The 25,654-nt window shown below is 47.2% G+C and overlaps 1 protein-coding gene across 14 annotated transcripts in view; it reads right to left on the bottom strand.

Moving 5' to 3' along the window:
* EHMT1 (euchromatic histone lysine methyltransferase 1) overlaps positions 1-25,654 on the bottom strand; it is a 123,422-nt gene that overhangs the window by 46,304 nt on the left and 51,464 nt on the right. For 8 of the 14 annotated variants that reach the window (XM_074891077.1, XM_074891082.1, XM_074891084.1 and 5 more), the window contains 3 exons: positions 17,659-17,746; positions 5,422-5,978; positions 2,752-2,793 (listed from right to left, as the gene is read on the bottom strand). In XM_074891077.1, the coding sequence (XP_074747178.1) occupies positions 2,752-2,793; positions 5,422-5,978; positions 17,659-17,746 (687 nt within the window). Of the gene's footprint in view, positions 1-2,751; positions 2,794-5,421; positions 5,979-17,658; positions 17,747-20,957; positions 20,980-21,796; positions 21,844-23,936; positions 24,120-25,654 lie in introns of those variants that run through there. The other 6 variants (XM_074891078.1, XM_074891088.1, XM_074891089.1 and 3 more) reach the window with 4 other exon arrangements.

Genomic DNA, 25,654 nt, shown 5'->3' with positions numbered 1-25,654 from the left:
ACAAAAACACAGAATTTTATGTGTTTATAAACTCAAGTACTTTCTACATTTTAATGGGATCTACCATGTTTCCATTATTGTCACAGCAGCCGGGAGAAGTTACTAAAAATGGCAAAACTAGAATATCAACCCTTTTTTTTCCCCAAAGGCAAAAATACAGAACAAACCTTACAAATGAAACCCCGCGTTGGTTTGACAGACCGCACACGGCATTCTTCCCACAGCTCAGCAATTAAGAGGTCTTTCCATTACCAAAGCAAGCAAGCTAGCAACAACCAAAGAGAAAGCAGACCAGAACTCCATCCGTGTGTTGTGCAAGGACACTGGAAAGGTCCTGCAGGTCCTGCTTCGGGGCAGCTTTGAAGAGTGCCGCAGAAGGACTGCCGTTCGCTCTTGACACCTGAACCCATCTCTGGCTTAGACATATGAGCTGACTTATTTCTCTTCTTTTAAGGATGTTCATTTCCAGCACAGTACGAGCTTGAAACTAAAGCCAAATAGCCAGGAGGACTAAACCAACCGCCACTGCCACCAGGCAACACGGCGGCTGTCACCGAGCAACCCTCTTCTTTCCATCCATCATGCGGAGGGTTAACAAGATTTGTACCAAGGTGCTGCCTTTGAACAGCACAAAGCAGCAGCTCCCAGGGGTATCTGCCTCTTAACAACTGGTGAATGATATTTAAGCAAGAAATATCAGTCTATAAAAAATTTATCATAAGAGGATGACAGTGCCTGTAGGAGCTACGCTCTGATAAAAACTACTACAGTAGTGGTGCTACTCTCCCTCTCCTCCACTGCTGCAGAATTACACCTTTCACTACCGCTGCCGGGGGATCCTAACCACTGCCTAAGCCTTATCTTGGAGCAACAAGAAGAAACCTGCATGGCTTTGGTTTTAAATCTAGATCGGACAAGCTGCAAGGCTGATCCACCTATTAGCGCCCTTTTATCTGCAGATTAACACGTGCCCATTAGAAGAGGGATTCCGGTGTGACTGATTACAATTGCCCTGATTTGTGTGCGGTCAGGTATCTGCATAAAATCATAGAGGTTTAGGCTGCCAGGCAGACTGTGCTTAAGGGTAGATGTTCCTAAACCAAGCTACAGACCTGCATTTAATGGCTTTGTGAACCAGCATCGTTCAGAGGTGTGGGTTCTGCTGGGTCAGGAGGAAGAGATCCCACTCCTTGCCCCTGTCCCTTCCTAGATCGAGCAGCTCCAGGGGAAGGGAGTGTCACACATCAGTCAAAACGAAACAGGGTAGCTCAAATCAGTTTCAATAGCAAGTCTCCTGACAGAAATAGTTCTGCTGGGGACCTGGGAGCAGGACGGTTAGATCTGCGGGCTGTGGTCGGCAGCTGGGGCAGCCACCTTCAGCCAGCGCAGCCACGTCAGCAGCACGAGCACAACCAGTTAATATGAAATGTGAAGTACTGCACAATATACATTCACTTTCCACCTCTCCCTGCAGAAAACCCTCCATATAAGAAGTCCAGTCTATGGCCTCATCACTCCTGAAGGAGATTTCCCATAGGAGATATTTAACTGTGTCCAAGCTTGCACACATGGACTTCACACTTTCAGTCCACCCGTGCACACCTGGGCACCCCTCTGGAGAGGGTCCACCATGGGTGCACATTCTAGGTTCAGATAAGACGGCAGCAGCACCTGCAATCGGATGGAGAGCTCTATTTCACAACCTGTACTCTTCTTTTTATTTATTCTGCAACACACCACCCCTCCCGGCCCAAGAAGACAATATCCCCATCACCATCCCCATTAGGACCTTCCCTTTGTTTTGAGTTTTCTGGTCTGAGCCTGCTGAGCAATCCCAGCCACTTGCAAACCACCAACTGCCACCTGCCTGGCCCCAAGAGATGAAGACAAAACGTTCTTGGGCCAGGAGCTCCAACAGAGCAACCCACAGACCACGTCAGCACACCGCCGCAGTACGGCTGGGCACTGACACGGAACATAATACTTTACAGCAACACCTGTGTGCACACAGAAAGAAAGCAGCTTACCGGTCCTGGGATCAGATATTTAGTGGCAATGCTGCTTAAAGGTATAGTTTGATGAAATTGCTAGAAACACCAACATAAGCAAAGTGTCTCTCACTCCAAGCTCCTCCTTCTTGCCCAGGCTTTGTCTGCCCCAGTTAAATTCATACTACGTTTTGGGCACACACTGTCAACCAGGCTGAGATACTAATTTCACGGATTTTTGCACTATTTCTTCTGACAGATCAGCTTCCCCGACCAAGTCCTCTGCACAGCATAAAAAAATGCCACCCGAGACACAAACCTCAGACTACAGCCTCGTGATCACCAAGTAATGAACAGAAATGTAACTTGGGATTTCCAATTCAGCCATCTGCTCCTCCTATCTCAAGAGATAACTATGGGATGCTTTCACTACCTTTATCAGCATTTATCCCTTTCATCTTGTGATGTTAAGCTCAGAAACTGGAATTTCTGAGCAGGAGGGGCCTTCTCCAAGCACAGGACACACACACACATACACACACACACACTTGCTTTTCAGTCTGTTGTCTGACCCTGGAAACCTTTGGGTTCTTTATAGGGTTGTAAATGGATTAGGAAGGAAAGAAAGATTCTTCCAAAAGGTGCAACGCTCACGTTACTGCACTATTCAGAAGGGGAGCAGAAATGATGCTATCAACAACTCTTCTGAGGTCTCTGTTCAGAAACCACTTTAACATGCGACAACATCAATTAAAATTGTCACCTGTTTCAGATTCAGCTTCGATCCCAATTCAGGAAGCAACTCCTAAACAGAGAAAAAGCTGGTTAAATTTGTGAGAAAATTATTTTCTTCCTTTCAAAGACCAATCCACATGTGCAGGAAAAGGCTACCAAGGTCCCCTGACAGCTACTGAGTTACAGAAAATAATTGTTTGGCCCCAGTGGGTTTCTGTAGGAGTCAGGAGGAACAAATGTTTACACTTTGCAGGCAACAAAATAACTTCCTCCCCTCCTTCTCCCAGGCAACACAGGTCTGCAAGAACAGGCTACCAAGAAAATAACAATGCTCTACAAAATATTAGCAAAGAAAACTGCTGTGTCCTTTAACATCAACTTCTGGGTGATTTCCACAATTTGTTTCCTGGAATACAGCACCTGCTAACATGGTATTTTTGAAGGGAAAAAGGTGTGAACATGGAGGCTGGTGCATGAAAAGTTACAGCAATGCTGTGCTGATGAGCCTCTTATAAGCAGCTCAACAAAGAAATAATCAGGACAGAAAAATGACAACTAGCAAGAACTCTGCTACTCAAAAGAAAATAGCATGTAAATTTGAAAGACAATGGGGAAAAAATAGGTAGTAATTATCAGGAAGGCTGAACAAAACAGATGTTTTATTGTCTTGCAGAAATGAGATCAAATCTTGGGTTCACATTCAGATGCAGAGGCTCGAGCGGAGAACATGGGAACAGCCTCTTCTTACCACCCTTCTTGTGAATTTTGTTTCTCTCCCTATTTTAAACCCAGGGGGAACGGCCAGAGGTGCTGAGGACAGGCTATGCACTTTCTAGAGTGGCCCAATAACTGCAGACTTTGGTTTTTGAAGCCACATTACTGTGTGAGCAAATAACGATCAACAGCACCATGGCAGCACCTCGTGTAACGGAGTGCTGCAAGCATTCGCAAACGTTGCACGCAGCTTGCTAGAGACAAACCTTGAAGCACAAGGGCTTGCGTAAAAATATTCTTTTGATGTAGCATAAAATATGAATGAGGAAAACACTCCCTCCTAACCTAGCAGTTGTCTTGTAGAAGGGAATTGCCTCTTTCAATTGCTCAGCCACAAGGGATCTCTCCCTGTCAAATTCCACATGGGTCTGGGGGTTTGCCCGACTTAATTTAAGTGCACAACAGGCTGCTGGAGGAAAGCTGTGAGGCAGTTTCGGTTGCAAAACCTTGTTTGGGTAAGAAACAGCCTTATGTGAGATTTTCATCAGGCTGCACGTATTGCATCTGGGCTTCCCCGCTTGCTAGCCAGAAAACGGAGCAGGAGTGCGAGAGCGAGAGAATTCAAATGCAATCAGGGGAAGACAAGGGAAATGAGCGGTTTGGGAGAATGGAATGGTTGGGAAATCATGGCAGGCGCGGTTTGTGCCCTGCTATTGAGGCTGGGTGCCCATGAGGTTTGTAATCTTGATGTGCTCTTTGGACTCCCACCTGCTTCCGGAGGCACAGGTGGTGCCGCAGCCAAGGGCACCTTTCCCCATCTGTGGCTGGCTAGGTGCCACCCATCTTTTTTTTTTCTCTCTTCCCCTGCTCCAGACCACAGCGATTCACAGCTTTGAGGCCTTCACTTCATATTATTGCTGTGCTGCAACATGTGGGTGACATCTGAGGATCACTCTGCATTTGCTGGTCCGCAATACGCTGGTAGCTAACAGCAATCCATTGCAGCAACCTTTACAAAGCTGCAGCAGCTTCCTGTTCATTTCTGGGTGTGACTCACATTGCCAGGCAGGGCTCCCAATCCTCTCCTTGACTTAGGTGCAGGAAACCTAAAAGCCAGTCTCTCTCCACCACTAGACACAGCGCAATGAGAGGAGCTAGCTCTTTGTAGCTAAATACAAGGTGTCACATGCCGCAGACCAAGTGCTCATGTGGACACCTGCCTGTTCCAGTACCCATTCCCTACCACTGGCAAAAGAAGCAAAAAAATAACCAAAAGAACCAAACTTGGCCCATGGCAAAGAAAGGCCTGTTTCTGTTCACTATAACATGAACGCGCCAGACAATTTCACATTTTCTTTTGCCTCCTACAAAAAGGCAGAGCTTTGTTTTATTAAGTGATGGTAAATCCACCCCTAAGGATTCTGGAGTGAAGATTCCTGAACAAGTTGCATTACTGCAGGCAACATACAGAGAGAAAACATCATCTGGTTTACTACTATAATGATACGGCAATGCAATCAAGTTGCCTAACGTATCAGCTTCTTGACAGCTTCCAAGCTTAGGAGAAGCCTCAAGTTAACATGCTATGCTTAATTTCCTTTGGGTCGAACTTATAAGAAATCTAATTTGTTTCACAAGCAGCTCTGGATTTCAGCAGACAGCTGACGAGCAATACAGCCAAGAGAGAAAGGCCATTTAGTGCCTCGCATACATCTGTTGGAGAAGGTAATTGATCAATTATGTATTTAGAAACACATTGGGGAAGAGAGTTGATGAGGGCCATGTGACTCTATTTTAACACCTCTGTCTCTCTGTAGGAAGAGAAAAAATAAAAATAAAAATAAATATTTAAAAAATAAATCAATCCACTCAGTGGGACACCTCCGAATGACACGTGTTCCCATGCAGCAAGGTATCCCTCTCACACATTCAAAGAAAGCCAAGAGCAATCGCAGCAGCACTGACTGCTGGGCATATACATTACCAGGCTAGGGGTGGGTTTAGGCATTGTCTTCCGTGCTCTGTGGACCTTGACTTCAGTGTTAGCAGCGGTGGCTTTTTTAGCGTCCATGTCCTTACTGCCCTCCCCGAGCTTGGCTGGCATCGTGGCTTGCATCTGAGAAAAGGAGCCCACAGTTCTCCCTTTGCTTGCTCCTCCTGGAAGGGTTTTTGCAGCATGGCCGGTGAGAGAAGCAAAGGTGCTGGTAGTCCTTAGAGGTTGCTCCTGTGCCATCTGCTTGGTTAGAATATATCCATTGCTCCCTGTTACAGAAGTCTGTGTGAAGTCATTAGCTTTCATATGGTTTTGCTTCCCAGTCTCACCATCTCGTTCAGAAATGCCATTTTCTGCTATCCTATTTAATTTAGTACTAGAGTCCTGCTGGCTCACTTTCGTATTGTCCTGAGTGTTTTTAGCTGGGTTTGGGTGGCTACCAGCTTCGCTGTGCTCACAGGAACCGTTGGTTTCACCGTCTACTGCCATTTTTGGTTCCCCCGCTTGCTTTTCTGTAGCACTTTCATCTGCAGCCATGGCATTAAACCCTGGAGAAAGAGGGAGGATAAGGAGGAAGAGAGGAGAAAGAAAAGGGTCACAAGTGGTATCAAAATTCCAAAGAGAAGGTACAGCTACTTACAGTGGCTAAGGAAGAGCAAACTTCTCCTCCAGAAAGCTGTTTGCTATATATACCTCTGTCTCTCTCCGTTTGGGTTGCTCATTCACCTACCTGACCGGCTTGTCGGGATCCTCAGACGGTGAAAATTGGGGTGGGCGGCTCAGTTGAAAGCAGTGCACTCATTCTCACTTGCCTCAGCTGCAGATGTGGCCATTTATTCCCAATTATGGATTTTTTCAAGGTAAATATTATCTCTAGATTTTCCAGTAACTACATTTATTGGACCATATGTCAACACCTCGCATGTCAAACAAAACGCTGCCCAATCTTGCATTCAGATCTCTGGCAAAGCCCTTCACAATGCCAGATTGACACAAGAAAAGCTTGCTGGATGGGCAGTACGGGGGAGCTTTTGTGGCAGACGCAGCTCAGTAGCCAACTGTCTACGTCAGGGCTCCGCTGCTACACGAAACATCGCAAGGAGTAACTCCCTGGTAATCACAGCTCTCCTGGCAATGTTGTCCAGTGGAGACCGGCTCTTTCGCTGGGATGAAGTGGCACAGAAGCAGAATTCACAGTGTCATTTCAGAGGCAATAGCCAGAGTAAACACAGGGGTGAAGCATGTTAAACGCAATTCTAGACTAAAATAATTACATGGTTCAAATGCAGCAAGATTTTTGCAGACTGGCTAAAAGCTCACACACAGATAAAACAGGAGTGTCCATGTGAAAAGGGGTTTTTTCCTCCCTTCCAAAGTTTCCCCATTAATGGATTTGTCCCATCAGAGATTTCAGATCTGAGCTGAAAAAAATCCAAGTATGAACACCATGTACTTGCAGAAAGGTTTCTGACATGACAAACTAGCAGCTCCCCAGGCAACCAGGAGTGATAACAATTCACTGGCATGATCAGTAAAACGATTAAATCAACCTGCTGTTAGGGATTCCTTGTATTGTTTTCCTTCCAGAGGCCAGACAGTTATGAAAAGCATCACAAGAAGTACCAGCAAAAGCTTTGTCCAAGTGGGCTGTCAAAACAGGTAGGGCTGATTTATAACCAGCTCGAATCAAAGCAATTTTCACCTACAGTATTCAGAAGGGCCTGGAGTCAAACCAGAGGACAACTTTGCAAGCCAGACCAGCACGCTGGGTATCAGCATCTCATTTCACGCTGCTCTTGAAGCCCAAACGCTCAAGGAAAACAACATTCTGAATTCAGGCAAAAACCTGATGCAAGGCTGAAGCATGAAGAACCATGAAGATACTGGATCCTAGGACATCAGGTCCAACATACCTGGGCTAACTCTTCAAAGCCGAGCTCTGGAGGGTTTTGCTGCATGCTCCCAAGCCCAGGCAGCTCAGTGCAAACGTCAGCAGGGAGGGGAAGCAGCGCTGCACAGCTCACCGGAACAGCTCTTCCCAAAAAAGCACCAAATTCCCGTTACAGTTAGTGGCAATTAGAAAAAAAAAAAAATCTCTCCCCAACTATTTGAGGGTCTACTCACCTCCCCTTCTTTCTTCTCCTTTTTAATGCACTCATTCAGTCCATGTCCTTACCACTGGGTTGACCTAAAATGTTTTGATCCAGATTTCTGCACAAACAGCATTTGCAGATCTAGACTCTAAAAGAAATGCACTCTAGTACCTGTAACAACCGTATTATTCCCTAAAATTTCTGGGGTTTGGTGTTCATCTGAGATTTAAAGACAAACATTTCCAGCATCAAACTGAAAGCCATCTTAGAACTGGTCAATACATTTAGACCATCCAATCTAACCTCCATCTCGAAGCATGGTCAACGCTGAATTCAAACCACGTTGGTCAGGGCTCTGCCCAGGTGGGTCTCAAAGACCTGCTGTAGAGCTCAACTTGCTCCAGCCTAGTCCTACCCATAAATTATAAGGTGGACAGTCCTAGTCCTGCTCCTTATTTCCAACTGAAAGCCACATATGTTGGGCACAAAGCATCTTACTGGAAAGTCTCTTCAAACCCTGATGACGAGTGGTAACTCTTCCCTGGGGTTCAACTCTGGCCATCTTTCCTGATGAGAAACCTGCACTGAGCAGTCCGTTACCCTCAAACCCAGGCAACGCAGCCTGTGACTGCCTCCCACATGAACACTGCTGTTCAGCCTCCAAACTGAGCTCACTGGTGCTCGCTGGAGCACACGCAGCAGGGCAGAAGCAGAAACCCCACTTCAGTAAGCAGTAATCGAGTGGCTCTCCAAGTATGATTCAAAGTCCTCGCCTCCATCTGCTGCCCTCTCATGCCACCCAGACCACCTTCTGTGTACTGAAAGCTCTGATAAGACACACAAGGGTTTGTTTTGGACAGCAATGACTCTGGGAGAAGAAAAAGTGCTAGTTTTTTCACTGTTATTTAACTATTTGAAAAGTCATGGGCAGAGGGAGCCAACAGCCACACACTTACTCTTTCAATACTTGTTTCTCTTTCTGCATTTGGTGTCTTTAAAAGACCGTGCTGTGGCCATTTAAACAATTATTTCAGCAAAGTCAGTGCCAGAAGAAAACAAAAAATGAGCTCCCTAACCACAGATGGCCATTTCTAGTGCTCAGCACTAGGCACCTGGCTGAATGAAACCTTCAATATTTGTTGATTTAAATACTGGGCACTCCCACCAGAGCAGTCAAATAGCTTCAGCGGCTGACTACTAGATAAACTGAATAAGCAGAGGGCAAGAATTGCTCTACCTGCCATGAAGGCAACCAAAACAAGGTAAATTAGAGCACTGCCCTAGGGGAAAGAGTAACTGCATTACTCCAGAGAGCGTCACAGACTCTATGAAAAATCCATGAGGCTAAAATTAAAATCCCACATACAGTTTCACACACACACACACACACACACACTCTTAATAAGTGTGGAAAATGCAATCTGATTGACTGTGGAAGTGCCATCAAATCCCTATAAACAGGCACCAGACTTCTAAATCTGTATGAGTAGAGATTTGACAAAACAAAGATATGAAATTTCACTGTCCCTGAAGTTGCACAGAACTGGAGAACTTGACAGCAGTTGTCAGGGTATGGTTTTGATTTAACAGGATTACACACCCACTCCGCCCTGCCGTAAATGACTGTACACGTTGCAGGGCAAAGCAAGGTCCTACAGCTTCCAGCTCCAGCCCCGACCACCAGCGCTGCCAGTGCTCAGCAGGCTGAGCAAAATGCACTGTGGAGTGCCACAATTTGGTGCCTAACGGACAGGCATCCACACGACAAAAGATGTTATGGCAACAGTCATCACACAGGTCGCTGGCTGGCAAGAATCAGCAGAGGCCAAGGACTGAACGGCGAGAGAGACTGTGTCCCTCTCTTCTGAGACACCACGGGCAAGACTGTCCTGAGCTGCTAGGACGGGCTTCTTTGGGGAAAGATCACCTCCATCCTCCTGCTTCCTCTTCTGGCAGCACTAAAACAAATTCATAAATACTTTGGAATAGCACTGTTTTCTACAAACTGAGTTCCTGTACAGCACAGGGCTCCCACAAGGACCACCACAGCCAACCCACCAACTGCAGGAGCTCGTCACCCCAGGGTCCTATCAGAACATCAAATTAAAGAGACCCACATGAAGAACTAGTTTATGTCAGAATCCATGTTGCTTAATAAGATGTAACCCAAGTAAGTTAGTCTGGTTTTCACAACCAAAATACCTGGTCTGGTAACAGGAAAATAGGAGTTGCCATCCCAGGCTAGGCTACCGCTCCACTTGCTCAGTGCTCCATCCTCGTGTAACAGGACACGTCTGCAAGTCTGACCACATCTTAGGTACACACAGTACTGCACATTTACAAGCATTGCTGAATAGACCCAATTCAATACATATTTACACTTTTTCTGAAATACGGCCTATAGACGGGGATGGGAACACAAACTACAGACAGCAGGAACCTCACAATGGAGAAATACTGAATAAAACAGCCTACAGAAGCTCTTCAACAGCACAGACAGCTGAAGAAATACTTGTTCTTGACATGACCTTTACATCTCCCCTTTTTCATTATCAAGAAAAAAAAAAGTTTCACTGCAAACCTCCTAAAAATCTTGATTTCAAATACACCTCATGGTTAACAATGCTGTTCAACAGCTTTTCTGCTCTTGTGCTTGCAAGTGCAAGTGAATAAAAACCTAGAATTATTTTTTCTCCAAAACAACTTGACAGTATTCATTCCTTCCAAACAGAGCAAAACTATGTTTTCCTCCATATTCACTTTTCCATCCAAGTCCCTCATTGTTCCTTAATCTACAACCATTTTTTCTTCAATTAAACAAAATGAAAAGTAGAAAGATACAGCTGTTCACAGAAATGTAACCTCATTTACTAGAAGCATCCCAGTATTTTCAGAGCTCTCTTATGCACTTCCTACAGCATATGCATCAGTAAAAGCCTGTAACACTGATGACAACACTGCATCCCGATCCAAGCACTCAGTATTAATTTAAAATCCAGCAATGTGTAGAACAGGTAACTTGACCAAGAGATTTATTTTCCCTTATGGTGCCCATTCTCCCATCTGAAGTTGATACAAAGTTGAAAGAAACTTCAGTATAGGTGTTATCTTCTAGGACCTGGCTACATTTTAGTAACACAAGAAATTTCAGACTCAGAAAATTATGCAGATACATTATCCCTGTGACTCCACATGGCGAAGAATAATCAGTAATATATTCCAATCACTTCTCTGAATTAATAATTCATTGAGAGTAATGCAGAGTTCACACCCCTCCCACCTCTCCCCAGAATCAAGCAGATCCTCTGCAGCAGTTTTGGTCTTCTCAATACTAATCACAGTTATTCAAAATTGAATTAAAATGCCCACGAAGAGAACAGAATCTTAAGAAAGGAGGGGAAAAGCTAAGTCAGACAGGATGAGGATACGTCATCTAATTTCAGGTGTCTAACAGGTATCTCAAACTCCAGGGTGCCCCTAAGCCACCACTGCGACCAACAGAGAGACGACAGCTCAAAAAGCACAGTCTGACTCCAGACATCTATCTTTGGATAAAGTAAGCACCGCCTGGACATGCCTACCACGTGTGAGCAGAAATGAGCTGGACTAGTCCAGAATTAGAATGACAACTTCAAAGAAAACTCTAAATTAAGCAAAATGAAACCCACCTCTGCTCTCTCAGCCCAGACTCCTGCAACGCTGGTTCTTCTCCACTGCCTTTCCCTGTTGGGTTTCCAGCCCTTCCAGCAGAGCCAGACCTGGCTCCAGTCCTGCCCTGGAGCTTGCCGGAGCTCGGTTCAGCCTGCCAAAACCTGCCTGTGGGCAGAGCCTGTCTGACAGATGCGCTACGGTCCCCACCAGCTGTCCTGGCCACAGCCAGAGGGAACCGAATCGCCTCTGCAGAGACCAAAGGGGATGAGTAGCCACCAGAAACCTTCTATATGCAGGCAGCCAGATGAGCAGCTCAAAACTCTGTATTGCTTTGAGAATGTTCTGAAAAAAAATAAAGTCTTAAATATATTTTTTAAATTCAGATCTCACTGCTCAGTGAGACAAAGTAAGAAAAGCATGCAAGCATTAGGAGCCCTTATACTCCAGGCCAAAACACAATCATCACTATGTCTGAGGGAAGAAAAAAATAAGAAAGAAAAAGAAAGAAAAATACCCTACAAGATCTGGAACTTTTACACGTTTTTCTGAACATCTTGGTGTTGAGCACTGGTAGAGGTGAAACACCCAACTGCCCATGTCTTGCATGATATTTTTGAGTGCCCCCAGCACAGAGCAGCTCCACATCTGCAGCTGAGCCACAAGGCTTCAGCTGCTGCAAGAGAAACATCAAACTCTGAACTAAGCAAAGACAAAGCTCAAATGAAAAGCTCACAATTTTGAACAGCAGTACAAGTACTGCATATTTATAATTATATATACACACATTTCACAGATTTTTTACCTTAAGCACTTTGCAGATCATCTTTAAAACATCAGATACCACAGTCATTTATTCAATACCCTACTGTACTTCTGGATAAACTTCTAAAAGCGAGAAATGCACCTGCTTATAATCCTTGTGTTACAACAGTTCCCTCCCTGCTTCCTTCTCAAAGTGAAAAAAAAAGAAAATTGTAAAGCAGAGAGAAGCCCAGCTGACATAAAAAGGATGACAAAGAGATGGGGACTAAAACTGTACAGACTAGGGAGAATTAGTGGCTGGAGATCCACTGGAAAGGAAAGCACCACCTCTACCATTGAAGCCAAAGAGCAGAGCATTTTGAAGCCAAAAAATGAAGAGAATTAAGTGTTTCAGGCCAGAGCTCCTCTCTGGGGTGAGTTATTGATGGTCTCCCCTCCCTGCCCTCTTCTAAATCCGTGAAGCCAGGTGATATCCCTCCAAGAGCCTGCCCTGTATTTCCAAAACACAAATGCCACTCCTCCCAGTGCCCTGGAGCCCTGTCACCCTGCGGCAGTGTCAGAGTTTCCCATCTCCTGTCAGACATGCCAAGAATCAAAACAGGAAAACAAAAACAAAAACAAAAGAAGAACAGCTTCTGCTGTGAATGCTCAATACTGAGATTACACAGGTCGGGTAAATGGGATTCAGCATCTCACCGGTGGGCTGCCTGTGAATACCAGCAGTGACTCAAAGCAGTTTAACAGCTTGCATGAAATTAATTTGTTCCTTTGCTGTGGGATCGGGTCCACAGTGTTACAGCACTGGCCACGAGGCCCCAAGCCCATCTGTGACCAAGGGATGCTCCTGCTCTGGGGCTGCTGGGCTCCGAGCATGTTTCTTCTGCTGCTGCAGCCTGTCTGCTGTGGGGTGCAGCCTCCTCGGAGCAGGGGTCTCGAACACGGGGAGCACCTGGGTGCACATCTGGGTGAACATCTAAAATATGTAAGCATCATTTTGCTCGGTCTGGTCTCCTGGCTGTCAGCCTTAGCAGTGGATCCCAGTGCCGAGTACATTGAGGTGAGGAGATTATTCTTTTTCTCCTTTTAAAGCAGCCATTTCTGCACCTGGGAATGCAAAGGTTGCAGCTGCTCAGTGGAAAGCAGCACCTTCCTCACTCATGGCAGCTTCCTATCTGCAATAAAAGGGAGAAAACCAAACAAAAAACAAAAACAAAACAAAACAAAAAACAAAACCAAAAAAAAAAAAGAGAGAAAGAAGGCCCCTCCAGGAATTTAAACCCTGACACTCTCTAAAAGCAGTTTTAAGTTTATTTGAGAGCAAAGTGACAGTGCACATCTCATCCAGCACTCTGCTCCAAGCACCAGGGCTCTTGTGAAACAGCTGCCTCGGGTGAAGCCTCAGAAACGCCGAGGCTAATGGAGAACTTCATTACCAACTCCCCTCCCTGCTCCTTCGTGCCGCTACTTTAGTGAAACTTTCCATCTCTGGAGCTGGGGAATCAGAAAAGAAGTGGTTTGCCTTGAAAGGTCAAGCGAGATGCAGCACAGAGTTAGGAGCTATGTACATTAGGAGGAGAACTGAAATCACTTGCAACTGAAATCACTTTGCAATTGATTCTCGCAAAGAAACCACTTTTTAATTAGTTTCTCTCCAAGTCAGACTAAAGACAATATGGCCTAATAAAACACAAGAGCAACTTTTTTCTGCTCATCTCTTCTACCTCCCTGCCCCCTCCCTGTCAAAGGGAAAGATGGACCTAAACTCACACCCACATGTAAAACTGAACTGGAACATTTCCCCACGGAAAACAAAACACAGTCTCATCCACAGCTGTTTTTCTGTCTGTACTGAGCAGTTTTACACAGAAGGGGACGCTGAGTCTAGTGAACAACTTACACTGGGCTTTACGCAGGCTGGGACTCAATGCCAGAACTGGAAATGAAAGTGCTGGGAACACACAAAGATCTTGTTCCTACAGTTGTATGTTAAATTTATAGTTCAATTATTTCTCTTTATCAGTGCCAGGATGAATCCAGAAAAGGACATCCCAGCTGGTAACAACAGTGCATTTCTGCAACACCTTCCACTCGAGGAACAAAGAACAAAACGGCACGATTGCCCACCCGAGGACCCCCTGACCCCCGACCTCCAGGCTGCTCCCCGAGAGCACCCACCCCGCTCCCTGCCCCAGCCCAACGGCACCAACAACTCATCCCCTGGGGCAGTAGCTACTGAGTTGTCACAAATGACAGGCTGGCACGCTGAGGACAACCAAGAAAAGGGATGCACTGCCTCAAAACAACAGATTATAAACTGGGGCACCTCAGCTATTGCCCCACAAGAGTATGAGCCTTCTCTGCAACCGGAGATCTTCATGGACATCTCCAACATTACGATCTCCATCAGTGGTGGAGGCAGATGGCATTGCAGGCAGTTGCAGTGGTGCCAATGTGCTTTGCTTGGGCAACAGACCCCTAAATCTTACTCAAGGCTGCAAGGTACCTGAATTTCCTGGCTCATCTTGGACACAGAGAAAGCACAAGTTTGGACACAGAGGTGTAACTCACAAAAGGCCATTCAGAGAGGCAGCCGCGGAGCTGTGGGACATGCTAACACATTTCAAATGGGGATCTGATACTGACTTCAGTGTCAGTACCCTTCTGAGTCAAAGGGGAGTAAAAAGAGGGAAAAACACAGTAATTCACACTAAGTCTTTAGCCCAAACAGCACCTTTAGTCAGTCTTTGGATTTGCAAGTTCAAGCCCCTGCAAGTTTTAGATCCCAAGTTCAATATCAACAGATAACCCACCAAGGGGATTTTCCCAAAGGGAACAAATCCAGAAGAGATCTAACCTTACACTGCAGGCCACGGCTCCCATCAAACACATGATCAGTCCACTGCAGCAGCTCAGCCTGAACTAGAACCCAGAAGCACCAGCAGACTTGTGCAGATTCCTATTCCCACACATGATAGAATTATAGATGGTTTGGGCTGGAAGGGACCTTTAAAGGTCATCTAGCCCAACCCCCCTGCAATGAGCAGGGACATCTTCAACTAGATCAGGTTGCTCAGAGCCTCGTCTGATCTGACCTTGAATGTTCCCAGGCCTGGGGCATCTCCAACCTCTCTGGGCAACCTGTGCCAGTGTGTCACCACCCTCACAGGAAAGAACTTCTTCCTTCTCTCTAATCTAAATCTACCACCTTTCAGTTTAAAACCGTTACCCCCTGTCCTATCCCTCCCCCCTGATCAAGAGTCCCTCCCCCCTTTCCTGTAGCCCCTTTCAGTCCTGGGAGGCCGCTCTAAGGTCTACCCAGAGCCTTCTCTTCTCCAGCTGAACCCCCCCAACTCTCTCAGCCTGTCCTCACAGGAGGGTGCTCCAGTCCCCTGAGCATCTTCATGGCCTCCTCTGGCCCCGCTCGAGCAGGTCCGTGTCCTTCTGATGTTGGTGCCCCCAGAGCTGGACACACACTGCAAGGGGGTCTCACGAGAGCAGACCAGAGGGGGACAATCCCCTCCCTCGACCTGCTGGCCACACTTCTCCTGATGCAGTCCAGGACACAGTTGGCTTTCTGGGCTGCAAGCACACGTTGCTGGTTCATGCCCAGCTTTTCATCCACCAGCACCCAGGTCCTTCTTGGCAGGGCTGCTCTCAGTCCCTTCATCCCCCAGCCTGTGTTAAAATCAGGGATTGCCCCAACCCATGTGCAGGACCTTGCACTTGGTGTTGTTGAACCTCATGAGGTTCACACAGGCTCACTTCTTGAGCTTGCCCAGGTCCCTCTGGATGGCATCCTGACCCTCAAGCATGTCAACCGCACCACTCAGCTTGGTGTTGTCTGCAAATGTGCTGAGGGTGCACTTGATCCTGCTGTCTATGTCTTTCATGAAGATATTAAATAGTACTGGTCCCATCCTCCTCGCTAAAGGAAAATGACCATTCAAGCAAACTTAAAGAGAGAAATCTTAGACTTCAGGGTGCTTTTCCAGTCCACTCAGTCCAGCTCCATACGCTGCAACCCATCCATGAGTCAGGAAACAGGGCTCAAAGAAACTATTTCATGCCATCTCCCAAGTCTGCTATAATGATTTCATGTTCACGCAACACTCAAAAATGTAAATTCTTTGCCAATGCTAAACACTGTTATTAACAGACTTTAGGAACGTTAACTAATTGAATTCCTATGACAATCACAGCTGGGTAACGAAGGTCTGTGAAGAACAATGCATATAGCACAACGACCCTGCAAACCATTGTCTTTTACACACATGGTATGCTTGGGGAGAGAAGGATACGATCTGAACATTACCACAAGAATGGAGACTATGCAGTTCACATTTTAGGACCCTCTTTCCCCAGTAACAGAACTGGAAAATAAGCTGAAGTGGTTGGAATTTGAGCATTTCATGAAGCCTTGAGACTGTTCCTGCACAGGGAGAGTTCTCAGCTTCCTTTTGATACACAGCATTTGCTTTAAGTCAAAATCAGTCAAGACATACAAGGTGCAGAAATGCCTCTCTTCCTACCCTCCTTCTGGATTTTTACTTCCATAACTCTTGACACTTACCTGATCAATCAAGAGACAAATAAACTACCTTTATAGTCCTGAGCCAAGCAAGGCAAGGGATCAAAGCAAGAGTCTCCTCCCAGAGCAACGCGACCTCCCACTGACATCTCAGACTTCGCCTCTGGTCTGCCCAGAGCAGAGGTCCATACGCAACCAGCGTCAGCAGCAGCACTCACGTGCTCCCAGTTAATATGCAAGCACCGTGGCCACATCTGATGCAGCATTCAATATTTTGCCTGTTCTGAGCTTTACTTTCTGACTAGAGCAGCTTGACAAAACATTATGCTGGACAGAAGAGAAAGAAAAAGCAATGCTGTACTCACACACATCTGAATAAAGTCCAAAATTCTGTTTCTAGCCAAGACTAGGTATTTTGATGGGGCCAGTTCAGTGCTTTTCTAATGCTCTATTATAGAAAGGAGAACAAAAATACACCAAATCCCTGCAGAGCTACAAGAAGTAACTAGTCAAGGAATAATAAAGCCATGGAAAGAAAGGACGGGGTGGGAAAGATAAAGGGTGGTGGATTTTTTTTTCCTAATCCCACTGACACATTTATTAAGTCCTCAGATTTGTGTGCATGCAACTCACAGACAACCACACAGGAAAGACTTCGTCAAATTAACATGTGCACTGCATCCTGCAAAGTAAAAGCAAGCAGACACAACACAGAAGCCACAAAGCATCCCACAACGGCATGAGGTGTGGAGTGCCTAACCCCACCAGCCATCCTGCAGCCATCGGTGCCTGCTCTGGAGCAACAGAGAACTCACAGGAAAACAGAAAGTTAAATTTAATAGAAGGAGGAAAAAGGCTAGGTCATCATGTGGCGGGGATCAGAGTTCAGTTAAAACCAGTCACACAGAGGAGGTTCTAAGTAACTCCTTTGCACTTCACAGCCGCACCAAAGCAGAAGTGAAAATTAGATATCATTCTTTAGGTGGGTGGTGATGGACGGACTGAAAAGCAAATTTGCATCTCCTGGGGAAGAGCCCTGCTCAGAATAACCACAGGAGAAGGGAGCCACTCTGTTCATGGGAGCGCACCTGAGACCCTTGGGGGACAGAGCACATCTCCAAGCCCCCAGTTTTGTTCCCATCATGTGCTGATCTCACGAGCAAGGTCTGGCCCTCAACCGAGGCAGGTGCTCACCTTCTTCTTTGTTGTTGGTGATATCTTTCAGCAGCTCAGTCTTCATGCAGGCGTCCTTCCTTGTCTCTCCCTTACTCAGCACTGTTCGCTAGGGGTGGGGAGAGAAGGGACAGGGAGGGAAAAAAAAGGAAATATCATGGTTTAGCTCATTGCTCATACACAAGTTGCATTTAAAAGAAGAGACAATCATGGACACATCCTGTTTACATCACGGGAAAACCTCATTCTGCAAAATAACGCTGCCAGAAAACTGCCAGCAAGACACAGGTCAAAGATAAAAAACATCAAGGCTTGCCCCTGCTGACAGCCCATCTCGCCCAAGAAGCTGAGGGGTTTCGAGCTGCGCCCAGGGCTGAGACCTCACAGCTCTTTGGATAAGATGCAGTCAGTCAGATTTTCTGAGTGTAACATGCTTGAGAATGCAGCTGAGTATGTCTGTACAGGCACAGATTAAAATGGTCATGAAAGGCATCGCAAGGAGGTGACCCTTATTCCCCCAAAACTTCTAAGGTTTTTGGTGGTGGGAGGCAGATCTATCAAACTTCTCATTATACAATCGCTCATCAACTTTTACAGTCCAAGTATGCTTCTGGTGTTTTGGGTTTTTTTGTAGTTCATTCAAATGTAACTTACAAAATCCAAACCATCAGTGAGCCAGCTAACTCATCATTTGTTAACAACCATGTTTATTAAAGTTAACGAGCTCTATTTTTAATTCTATAGAAAGTAATTTTTCTTTTTTCCCCTCTTTTTCTAAAATTTTTTGTAAAAAGGGAACACCTGCTCATCTTCTCTGCCTTTCACATGCCTGGAGTCACGTTGCTAGATCAGGTTTGCAGCCTTAATACCTTCTCTTTCTCTTTTATTTTTTTTTTAAAGTGTCAAGACAAAAAAAGCTACCAAAACAAAACAAAAAACAGGAAAAAGGTATTAAAAAACCCCAAACACACACAGAAGAGAAGGGGTCCTTTGACACAGCTCTGTGTTTAAGGAGACAAGCTGGTCTGAAAAGTAAAGATGGCGACAGGCTTGCAAAGCTGCCGTGTGATGGGGCCGGGGCCAGGCCGGGTGAGGGGTTCACCGCACGCTGCCTGCGTCACAGGAGAAGAATAAGCCCAGGTCAAGCCAACTGTTGTAGGCCAGCACAGAGAGCAGATGGTGCCTGCAGCCATGCAAATCACAAGGTTTAAAGCGCACTGAGTGATAAAGAAAGAACAAAAACAACCTGCCCATCTCCCATAAAGCAAGCAAAAGAGATAAGACGCACACGCGAAGCCCAGCGTATCAGCTCCAAAACCATTCCCAGCAGCAGCTCGCCCTTCCCCACATCGGTTTCTGTCCGAAGCTAGCAGGGGAGATGAGCTTTGGTGTTGCTATTACCAGCCACCTTGTGATTTCTGTTTCCATGTGAACTCAGCCACAGTGCCAGGTGCCAGCAGGTATTGCAGCACGGGGTCTTCTTTCACCCCAGTTTCAGCAGCCCCCTGCCCCACGCAGCCAGGCAGAACTCACCCAGCACCAGGTCCCTGTCCCTTGGTGCCTGCACCACCCTGCCCTGCACCCACACGCCACTATCTGCAAAGCCACAGGCAGCTGATGGGAAGGAGGAAACTCGAGGGACGCAGGCTGGGCACAGGTTCTTGGGAAAGACTCCACTGCCTGCCAGGAGGAAGAGCACCTTCAAGGATTGCGCCTCTAGCAAGGAGGAAGGTGGTTGTGGGTGGCTGCCTGCCCCCGAGCGCAAGCAAACAGCAAACACTGCCACGTCTAGATGCTCTCAGCAAGAAGGAACCTGTGCCCCAAGCGCACCACCGTCAGATTTTCAGACAGAGACCAAAAAGCAAGCTGTAAGCATCTGAAACCTCAGCTCAGCCAACGGATCAGATAGCCTGAAACAGAACAGACACTGACCAACAGCTTCCATCAAGAAAAACACAGCCCAAAGTTTGAACATAGATCAGCTTTCCTTTTTTTTTATTTGCTAAGCCAATAATATATATCCTTGCTGCAAACGTCTACTTAAAAACCCTACCTCTCCTCTAGCCGGACTTCTCGTAAACTGGGAATAACTTCATTTTTCTCATGGACTTACCCTGCTGCAACACTAATGCAAAGAGAATTGCAGAGAGCCGGGGCTCAACCGCAGCCCCACAGCTCCCACACATGGGAATCACAGAATCATCTCGGTTGGAAAGGACCTTGAAGATCATCTAGTGCAACCGTTAACCTCACACTGACAGATCCCAACTACACCAGATCTCTCAGCACTATGTCGACCCGACTCTTCAACCCCTCCAGGGATGGGGACTCCACCACCTCCCTGGGCAGCCCATTCCAACGCCCAACAACCCGTTCTGTAAAGAAATACTTCCTAATATCTAGTCTAAACCTGGAAGAGGCACCCAGGCCCTCGCCACAGACACTGGCAGCAAATAAAGAGCCTCAGTCTGTCTAACAGGGACCAGCCTGTTTTCCCAACCTTTGTTGCAACAAGGAAAGGTCTTGATATTCCTGCTATTAAATTGACTCATGCTGGAAGCCCCAGGATTTCCAGCAGGTTGTTCTTAGCCACACAATTCTAAGTTTTTCTTTTATTTTATAAGCAGTACCCCCACTCCACAAATCATCTACATTCTCCCTTCCACAGAGTCATTGCTGCTGCTCAGCCCATGATGCCTGAAGAAAAGCCAGTGCAGGAACCCTGGAGTCAATCAGACTAACGATCACCCTCCCTCCTCACTGCAATTACCAGGAGCTCGGCGCAGGCCCTGGCCAGCGGCGGGAGCTCTCAAAGCAGAATTTCCAATGCCAAGAGAGGCAAGAGAGAAACCATCACTATTTTCCTGTGAGAGTGAAAAAGCTGGGTGCCAAGGCAAGGCTAACCGAGGTGGCACCTGATGGGTTCTCCTGGTTCCTATCTCAGAGGACACATCCCTTGCTAGCAGCGGCGGCAGCTTTACAACTTCCATGCCTTGCTCTGAAACAAACAAAAACTCAGCATCAAGGTAGAAAATAAAATAATAATGAAAAACAAAAAGCCAACTGTGAATTTTGAAACATTTTGATCAAAAAGAAACTACAGGAAACCCCTGCAAAGTGCTCGAAGCCTCTTCCCCCCAGGCCAGCGCTCTTCCCCTCCTTGCTCCATCACCACCCGGCAGATGCAGCACCCGGCACCCAGCACCGACGGGCACCCACCGGGCACCCACCGCCAGCCGGGCAGCGCTGCCCATTCATTCCCACCGGCCCACGGCTCCACCCAGCCAACTTAGCAGCAACTTCACCGCAAGTGTCAATACCTCCATTTTTTTGTGTGTGTTGGGTTTTTTTTCCCTCCCCTCCCTTAAATTCAGAGCAAACTTCCCTTTCTGCTCACTCTCCCCATGCCCCAATCCGTCGGCTCCCGATTGGCAGGGAAATCCTATACCCACCCTCCCCGCCGAGAAATGTCTGCTCTTGCAGCAGTCCCAACAAAAGCCAACTGCCAAGCACAGGCTGCTTCACAATAAAAGTCTCACTCTCTCCATTTTTTTTTTTCCTCCTTCCCCACTTTCCCGCAGCCGTTCGCCTCCATTCCCTCGCCGACCCCAGACTGATTATTAACCTTCCGTGGCTGGAGAGCCTCCATAAAGAGTACACACCACCAGCAATGAAGCATTATCCCCCCCTCAACCCTTTTATTTTTAAGTTTCAAGGGGAAGAAAAAATTATTGCATCTTAAGAATGACTGATTAGGTCTTTGAAAGGGCTTTAAAAGCCATGAGGATCCAAGCAGAGGAGCTAGTACTGGTTTAGTCTTTCCTCTCCACCTCTGTTTACAAGAAAACAGGCTTCCTCTCCTCCGTGAGGTCTTTGGAGGGGATGGAAGACAGGTCAGACCGGCCAAGGAAAGGCTCTGCAGCATTTCCAAACAGACGATGACTAGAAACTACAGTGGTGCCTTTAAAACAAAAAAAAAAAGCCCACAAAAAAACAAAAGAAGAGAAAAAGAACAAAGCTGGGAAATACAGAAAGAGCTTTCTCAGCCTCCTCCTTGGCATTTTCATCAGCCATCCGGGTGCCCTTCAAAAAGGTCCAAACAGGTTTTATAGGCAAAGACAATACATGCACAGCAAAACTCCAACATATTGCAGCTTACCAAGCCCAAGAGACCAGTGAGTTACATCATGAACCAGAGCTCTCTCCAGGCAGACCAGGAAGGAGCGGAGGTTGATGTGCTAAGATGTCTACCTTCACCAGGGTCTTTTTTTTTTTTTTTTTTGTGTCTTAAAAATCAACCGTCTAGGAACCTGAGGCTTTGCAGCAGCATTATTCTGATCAGAGCCATGCAGCTGAAGCAGGTCGATCTGAAAGAGGGCTGGGAGCAGAAGGACCCCTCTGAAACTCTGCTCGCTCCCATTTGGGGCAGCAGCTGCACCAACGCATCTGCCTGCAGAGCCGCCGGGACGGACAGGACTGATCCTGCCCGGCCTGCGAAGCCTCCAGCTGGGAGGTGGCCACCAACCCCTCAGAGGTGACACCACCGGGCACTGCTCTCCACGCACCCCACCACCAGCTCCCCGGCAGAGCTGGGGCTCAGGCAAAGCTCTCGCCAGCCCTTCAGCTGGGCAGGATTTCACCTCCTGCGCAAGGTGGCAGCGAGGTTTGCAATACACACTGCAGCAAGGCAGAGAGGTAAAGTTCTCAATAAATGAAGCAACCCTAGCAGCAGCAGATTCTCATTCACTCATTTTTTTCCTCCCCTTTTCTCCTAAAAAAACAAAAAGCAACACCACAACCCAAACCAACTTACTCATAATAACCTTTGCCTTAAAGAGAAGACAAACATTTTGTACTTAATTATATAGGAAGTAATGACTAAGAAAATGCTTGTAGAAAGAGAATGTTTCTTTTGTAGGCACGTGAAGGCTGCTCTTTTCAGATCTTGGTGCTGCTCAGGTCCTGCTGTGCATGGGCAAGGTCTGGGATCACTGCTCGTGGGGACACCGACCATGGGCCTGTCATTAGAAGCAGCAGAAGCATTTGATCTGGAGAAGGAAGGAAACGTAACCGCCAGCCTACCTGGCCTACAAAGCAGTCACCAGTCTCAAAGCTCCTTTTTTTTAGGTTAAGGCCACTTCCTTATAAGCCTCATGCAATCATGTGAACATGGAATTTTATCTGCAGCTCACAACAAGCACTGCCCTCAGCCTGAAGTTTGTCCCCACATCAAATTCTTTGCAATTCTTCTGTCTCCTGAATTCCTTTCATGCAGACTCTTCCTAAAAGAAAAGAAACACTTCCTTCTCGACCCCCATGTCCTCTCTCCTATTCCAGCTGCACAGATCAACTCCCAAAACAGGGGGAAGGGTAGGAACGAGGCACAAGTCCCTGCATGCAACAGCTGGGAACAAGGAGACACGTGCATGAAACACAACAGGACTTAAAGTGACTTCTCGTAAGACAACGCGATCCACAATGGCGTGCAGGCTTCAGGCAAGGGGGGTTTGCAGAGCCCATGCCCTCCAGTAAAGGGGAGATCCATTTACACTTCCTCACTGCTTCCCCGCTGGGAAGCATCGTACCCATCTAGCTGTGTCCCAGTAGAGTTAAAGCCAGTGCAACTTGTATGTGCAGGCAAGTGTAAATCCAGAGCAGACAAAGGCATCTCCTTCCACAGGCTGAGGTTAGCAAGGAGTACAGCTGCTGCCTGTCTTCTCCTAGCACCCATGAGGGGAGGGGGGGAAGAAAACCCTAAAATGGAGACCAAGATTCATCACTCTCTCTAGCAAAAGCAAACCAGCCATTTCAGAAACACCCAGTCCCCAAGAAGGCTTAGCCAGGATAAAACCGTAGCACCAAGAGGACCCTTGAGCAAGCAGGGTGTAGCAGCCTGGGGAATGGGAGCTGGAAGGCAGCTCACCCCCATCAACGGGGCTCAGGCACCTCTTCAGCCTCCGCGCTCCTCTTCCTCCCACCCCCAAACCATCACAGCCAGCGGAGCAGCTCCCTCTGCCCCTGCCCGTCCCGACGGCGCCCGGCGGAAGGGCTCATCGGGTCGGCGGAGGAGGGAAAGCCCCGCATGGGCTTCCCTTGGGACCTGGAGGACCTCGCTCAGCTGCCCGCACCACCTCCGTCTGGGTCACCTCCAGCCATCGAGAGGCCAGCAGCAAGACAGCGACGCCTGCGAGCGGGAAAAAGCGGACAGGGAGGGGGGAGTGGAAAAAAGACAAAAGAAAAATAATAATAAAACTTGCACCCTCGGGCCTGTCCCTCTAATAACTACAGCAAAACCTCACCAAGGCTTTACTCTCCTGGAGGGTGAGAAAGCGACACAGCGCTGCCCAGCACCCGAAGTCCTAGAGGTGGGAGATCCTCACACCCTCTCCTCCATGGCCTACGGGCTTCGTCCCCGGCGTGGGGCCTTTTTTTTCTGCTCTGTCATTAAGAGTGGAGCCTGGTCTTTTCCTTCAATCCCAAGAATTGCACTGAATTAGATCATCTTTCTCGGCTCACCTCCCCCTACAGGCTGCTCCCGAGCATGCTCAGCTCGGCCTGGCGCTGCCATTTCATAACTGCATTGTTTACAGACACACACTGACCTGCCATTTTTTGACAGGAGGAGAGGAGCGGGTGTTTGCCTCCCCACCGCTCGCGGCCCCCCCAGCCCCTCATAATAAAAATCCGCTTTGGAGAAGGGAAGTTGCAAAAGTGTAGGAAGTAGCAGGCTGTGGGTTTGTGGTAGTGGTTTTGTTGCTTTGTTTTGTTTCGTTTTTTTCCCTTTTCCCTCCTTGATTTAGGTCAAAATCCACCTGTTTTGGAAGGAGAAGTTAACCCCTTTGGGGGTTGGGGGGAGTGCGGAGGAGAGGTCTCGCAGAGCTCGATGCAAAATGCCAGCCATGATTTTTAGCTTCTTCAAATCACAACCGTGCTTCGATGTCACCTAAAAATATAATACCCAGCCCAGTCTGCCATCCTCCGTCAAGCCTTCCTCTGTGAGAGAAAGGGTTGGAAATATGGTATTTCCCTTGAATAAACAAGTTGGCTTAGTCCCAGCACATACAGTTTTCTCCTTTAAATGCAAACCAGAGTATTTTTGCAGGCACACAGGAAAATGAGGAGAGGAGGAGGGGAAAAGTTCCTCATTTAACACCAAGAGCTCCATGAAAAGCCTTGCAAGGTTGCTCCGAGCCCCTGTCCGTTTCAGTCCTCTCCCTGTCCGTGCTGATGATACTTTACAGGTGAAAGCAGCTCTGACTTATGACGGAGAGAAAATGCCAGAAGAGCTAGAGGTTTCCTCATCCTTGGAACAAGGACAAGTTGTGAAAATCTTCCTTTGCAAGAGGCACTGTGCTGCTCCGACACAGTATGGCAGCATTGCAGGGAAGACGCTTGCACGTCAGATCTTCTTAACCCCCACTGCCTCGACCCTTCTCCACCACGTCCACCAGCCTTCCCCCTTCCGATGGGGACTGAAGGAAAAAGATTAATAAATTACCTGATTTGGGGGAAGCAAGCTGTTATGTTGGATCCGAGAATACTTTTTTAAAAGAAACTTGCTCTACATTTTTTCCCCTCTTTTTTCAAGGATACTTTCCAATTAGCTCGTACAGTATATGAGCTTCGCTCCTGCTGTTTTCCTGACTACTGTAAATTCTGGCAGGCAGTGCTGCCCGCTGCCTGTCCTCCTCCTCTGCCCCCCTCCAAGACCAACGCCACCATACAGCAAAGCCAGACCTTCCCTCCTCCACCCAAGAGACCAAGTTGCTCACACAGGCACAGGGAAGGATGGATCCCACAGGACCAAGTGAAACATGAGGGGACATAAGGGTCTTCTCCTCTGCAAAGAGGGGTTAGTGTCAAAACTCTAAATTCACAGGAGTTAAAAATAACTGGCTGAAAATGGTAGTTAAGGGCTATAAATTCAAGATTCGTTTCCAAATCACTGACATTACATGTCGCTGCAGGAACATATGGTCCTCAGAGCCTCACAAGCAGGGAGCGCACGCTGTCAGAG

The sequence above is a fragment of the Strix uralensis genome, chromosome 21 (genome assembly GCF_047716275.1).
Source record: "Strix uralensis isolate ZFMK-TIS-50842 chromosome 21, bStrUra1, whole genome shotgun sequence".
Taxonomy (NCBI): Eukaryota; Metazoa; Chordata; class Aves; order Strigiformes; family Strigidae; genus Strix; species Strix uralensis.
Note: the sequence above shows the minus strand (reverse complement) of the source record. Positions and strands in the feature narration are given on the sequence as shown.